Below are 3,804 nucleotides of genomic sequence, written 5' to 3' on the forward strand. Positions count from 1 at the left end.
CCCGAGACAACCAGAACCTATAGTTGACATACCAAAGCTCAGGATCCGATTTAAATCATGATTAATTTGAAACTACAAAATAAAAAAAAAATCATTAAAGCATCCTACACTTACCCCAACTCTCTGTACAATTTTGATTACAAATCCGCAAGAGGAAAGACCCGAAATTTATGATTTGCCGCTGTCAAAATAATAGATATACCTAAGTCCCAATAGGGAAACAGTAGTTATAGAATGCTTAAAAACTTCACTTACCACTTGAACGATGGATAACGAAAAACTCAAAAATGCAAGAATTCCCTAGCAAAATTAGCAGAATTGGAAATAGAACGAAATTTAGGAAAAAGAAAAAAGAGAAATTGATGTCAAAAGGATTTTATCAGACTAACTCCCAAATCCCATATTTTTCTCCCACTAATCCCCACTACCAGAAACCCTACTCCACTGAAACTCTACAAGCCAGCAGAGCAAAAATAATTGCAATCTCGCTTGCACAAAGACTCAAACACAAGATCTTCGGTAAACTAACACTCAACTTAACCACCAAACCAGCAGGCCTATTCTGATATGATTCTACCAATAATTAAATATGAGCCCAGTGAGCAAGTATAAAGGTTAAGTTAGAAAATACCAAAATTGGCTAAAGACAAGGCTTGAACTTGAGACCTCTTACAAACACCCAGAACACTTAATCACTGAAGCAGACATATATTTTTTTCACATTTCCACAAAAGGCGAAATAAGAATTTTGAGGCGTTACAACTCTACCCTTTAAAAGAAATTTCGACATCGAAATTTACCTGATCAAAATAGATAAGGATACTGCTGACGCATCGCATCCTCAGGTTTCCACATGGTGCTATGATTTCACCACAGTACCTTCACTAATGGGATAGACTTCTTTCGAAAAATCTTTACTTCACGATCTAGAATCTGAACTGACTTCTCCTCGAAGGTCAAATCTGGCTAACCTCAATCTCTTTCACAGGGAAAATATGAGTAGGATAAGAGCGGTAATGCCTCAACATCGAGACGTGGAATACGTCATGAATATGGTCTAGCTCTGGAGGTAACTCCAACTTATAAGCGACTAGTCCTACTCGCTTTAGAATTCGGTAAGGCCCAATAAACCAGGGGCTCAGTTTGCCCTTGCAACAGAACCTCAGAACCTTCTTCTACGGAGAGACATTAAGAAACACAATGTCCCCCACTAAATACTTAATATCATGCCTCTTCAAATCTGCATAAGACTTCTGTCTATCCGAAGTAGCCTTCAGACGATCTCGAATCAGTCGAACCTTATCCTCAGTCTCTGAAACCAACTCAGGACCCAAAACTAAACATTCACCCAACTCAGTCCAACACAAAAGAGTACGAAACTTACGACCATACGGAGCTTCATAAGGTGCCATCTAAATACTCGACTGGAAATTGTTATTGTAGGTGAACTCGGCTAACGGTAGATAATCCTCCCAACTGCCTCAAAAATCAATAACACAACTCCTCAACATATCCTTTATTAGTTGAATCACCCTCTCAGATTGACCATCGGTCTGAGGATAGAACGTAGTACTGAAGTCCAATTTCGAACCCAGAGCCTCATGTAACTTTTTCTAAAATAGAGACGTGAAGCGAGGATCCCTATAAGAAATGATTGAGAATGGTACCCCATGTAATCTCACTATCTCAGATATGTAGAGCTTCACCAACTTCTGAAGAGAAAAGTAGGTCCTAACTGGAATGAAGTGCACAGACTTGGTCAATCGATCCACGATGACCCAAACAGAATCCTTCTTTGTGGGTGTTAGAGGCAGCCCACTAACGAAATCCATCGTTACACGCTCCCACTTCCATAACGAAATCTTAATCGGTTGTAGCAAACCTGAAGGTAACTAATGCTCAGTTTTAACTTGCTGGCATGTCAGGCATCGTGCCACAAAATCAGTAACCTCCTATTTCAATCCCTGCCACTAGAACAGTTCTCGAAGATCTCGGTACACCTTATTCCCACCGGGATGCATAACATAAGGGCTACTATGCGCCTCTCTCAGAATATACTGCCTCAGATCAGTATCATTCGGTACACAAATTCGACCATGAAAACAGAGTGCCCCATCATTATTCAGCCCAAAGTTCATAATGTTGCCACTCTCAACCTGACAAAATCGAAGACCCAGTGATTCATCCTCTAACTGCCTATCCCGAATATGTTCTATCCAAGTCAGTTTAACCTGAATCTTAGCCAACAAACTTCCATCATCGAACAAACTAAGTCGAACGAACATCGCTCTCAGAGCAGTCATCGCCCTACGGCTCAACGCATCGTCCACCACATTGGCCTTGCTAGGATGATACTCAATAGTATAGTTATAATCCTTAAGCAACTTAATCCATCTATGTTGCCTAAGATTCAACTTCTTCTGAATTAGGAGGTACCAAAGGATTTTGTGATCAGTGTAGATAATACACCTCTCATTGTATAGATAGTGCCTCTAGATTTTCAAAGTAAAGACTACGGTAGCCAATTCCAAATCATGCGTTAGATAGTTTGCTTCATGTATCTTGAGCTGTCGAGACGCATAAGCCACAACCTTACCATCCTGCATCAGAACACAACCCAGACCCGTATGCGACGCGTTACTGTAAATCACAAACTCTTTTCCAGGTTCAGGCTATATCAGAACAGGAGCATTAGTGAGAACAGTCTTGAGCTTCTCAAAGCTCTCCTGCTGCACATTAGTCTAGACAAATGAAACACCCTTATGTAGCAGCTTAGTTGAGGGCGCTGCAATTAGTGAGAAACCTTCCACAAACTGCCGACAATAACCCATCAAACCCAGAAAACTGCAGATTTCAGATACACTCTTAGGCTTTTTCCAATTTAGCACAGTTTTATCTTTCTAGAATCGACTCGAATGCCTTCAATAGAAACTACGTATCTTAGAAAGGTTACTTCACGCAGCCAAAATTCACACGTGAGGAATTTAGCATACAGTTGCTTCTTACGTAGAATCTGAAGCACAACTCTAAGATGCTCATCATGCTCAGCCTCAGTCTTAGAGTATACCAGAATGTCGTCGATGAAGACTACGATGAACTGATCCAGATAAGGCTGAAATACTCGGTTCATTAGATCCATGAATACAACTGATGCATTCGTCAATCTAAAAGGTATAACTAGGAACTCGTAATGTCCATACCAAGTCCTAAATGCAGTCTTATGTACATCAGCCTCCTTAACCCTCAGCTAATGATACCTAGAATGGAGATCGATCTTAGAGAACATAGAAGCCCCTCAAAACTGATCAAATAAGTCATCGATCCTTGGAAGTGGATACTTGTTCTTAATGGTCAACTTATTCATGTGACAGCCTTAAAACGACCCTAGTCGGAATGTGGTTTGGGACCACAAAACCGAGGCATAAAAATAATTTAATATTTATTTTATTTCCTATAATGTGTGTTAACTCATGTGTGACATTTTTGATGTTTTGATTTAGAGTTATAAATGTGAATTTCACTAGAAAGGACCTAGTAGTAAACTTTGAAAGTATGATGGGGAAATGTGTGATGACTAATTAAAGCATGCATGCAAAACAATGGACTTGCATGTCAAATTCCCCCCCCCCCAATAGCTAGTGGCCGGCCATGACAAGGAATTATGGGCAAAATCATGTCATGAAACATGTTTTGTAAGTGGGTTATGTTGGAATGAATAAAATAAGGAGTATGGAATAAAAAAAAAAATGTGTGTGTGAAGGCTTCTCTCCCTCCCCATTGCCGTGTAGGTAGGAAAGAAAACAA

At 40.0% G+C, this 3,804-nt stretch overlaps 1 protein-coding gene across 1 annotated transcript; it reads right to left on the reverse strand.

The window, feature by feature from the left end:
• Positions 1-1,970: 1,970 nt before the first annotated feature.
• On the reverse strand, positions 1,971-3,139 carry LOC108462488 (uncharacterized). The gene is made up of 4 exons (XM_017762428.1): positions 2,994-3,139; positions 2,804-2,813; positions 2,613-2,672; positions 1,971-2,492 (listed from the first exon to the last, which is right to left on the reverse strand). The coding sequence occupies exons 1-4, from the start codon at positions 3,137-3,139 to the stop codon at positions 1,971-1,973; spliced, it is 738 nt and encodes a 245-aa protein (XP_017617917.1).
• Positions 3,140-3,804: the final 665 nt, after the last annotated feature.

Source organism: Gossypium arboreum, chromosome 13 (assembly GCF_025698485.1).
Source record: "Gossypium arboreum isolate Shixiya-1 chromosome 13, ASM2569848v2, whole genome shotgun sequence".
Classification (NCBI taxonomy): Eukaryota; Viridiplantae; Streptophyta; class Magnoliopsida; order Malvales; family Malvaceae; genus Gossypium; species Gossypium arboreum.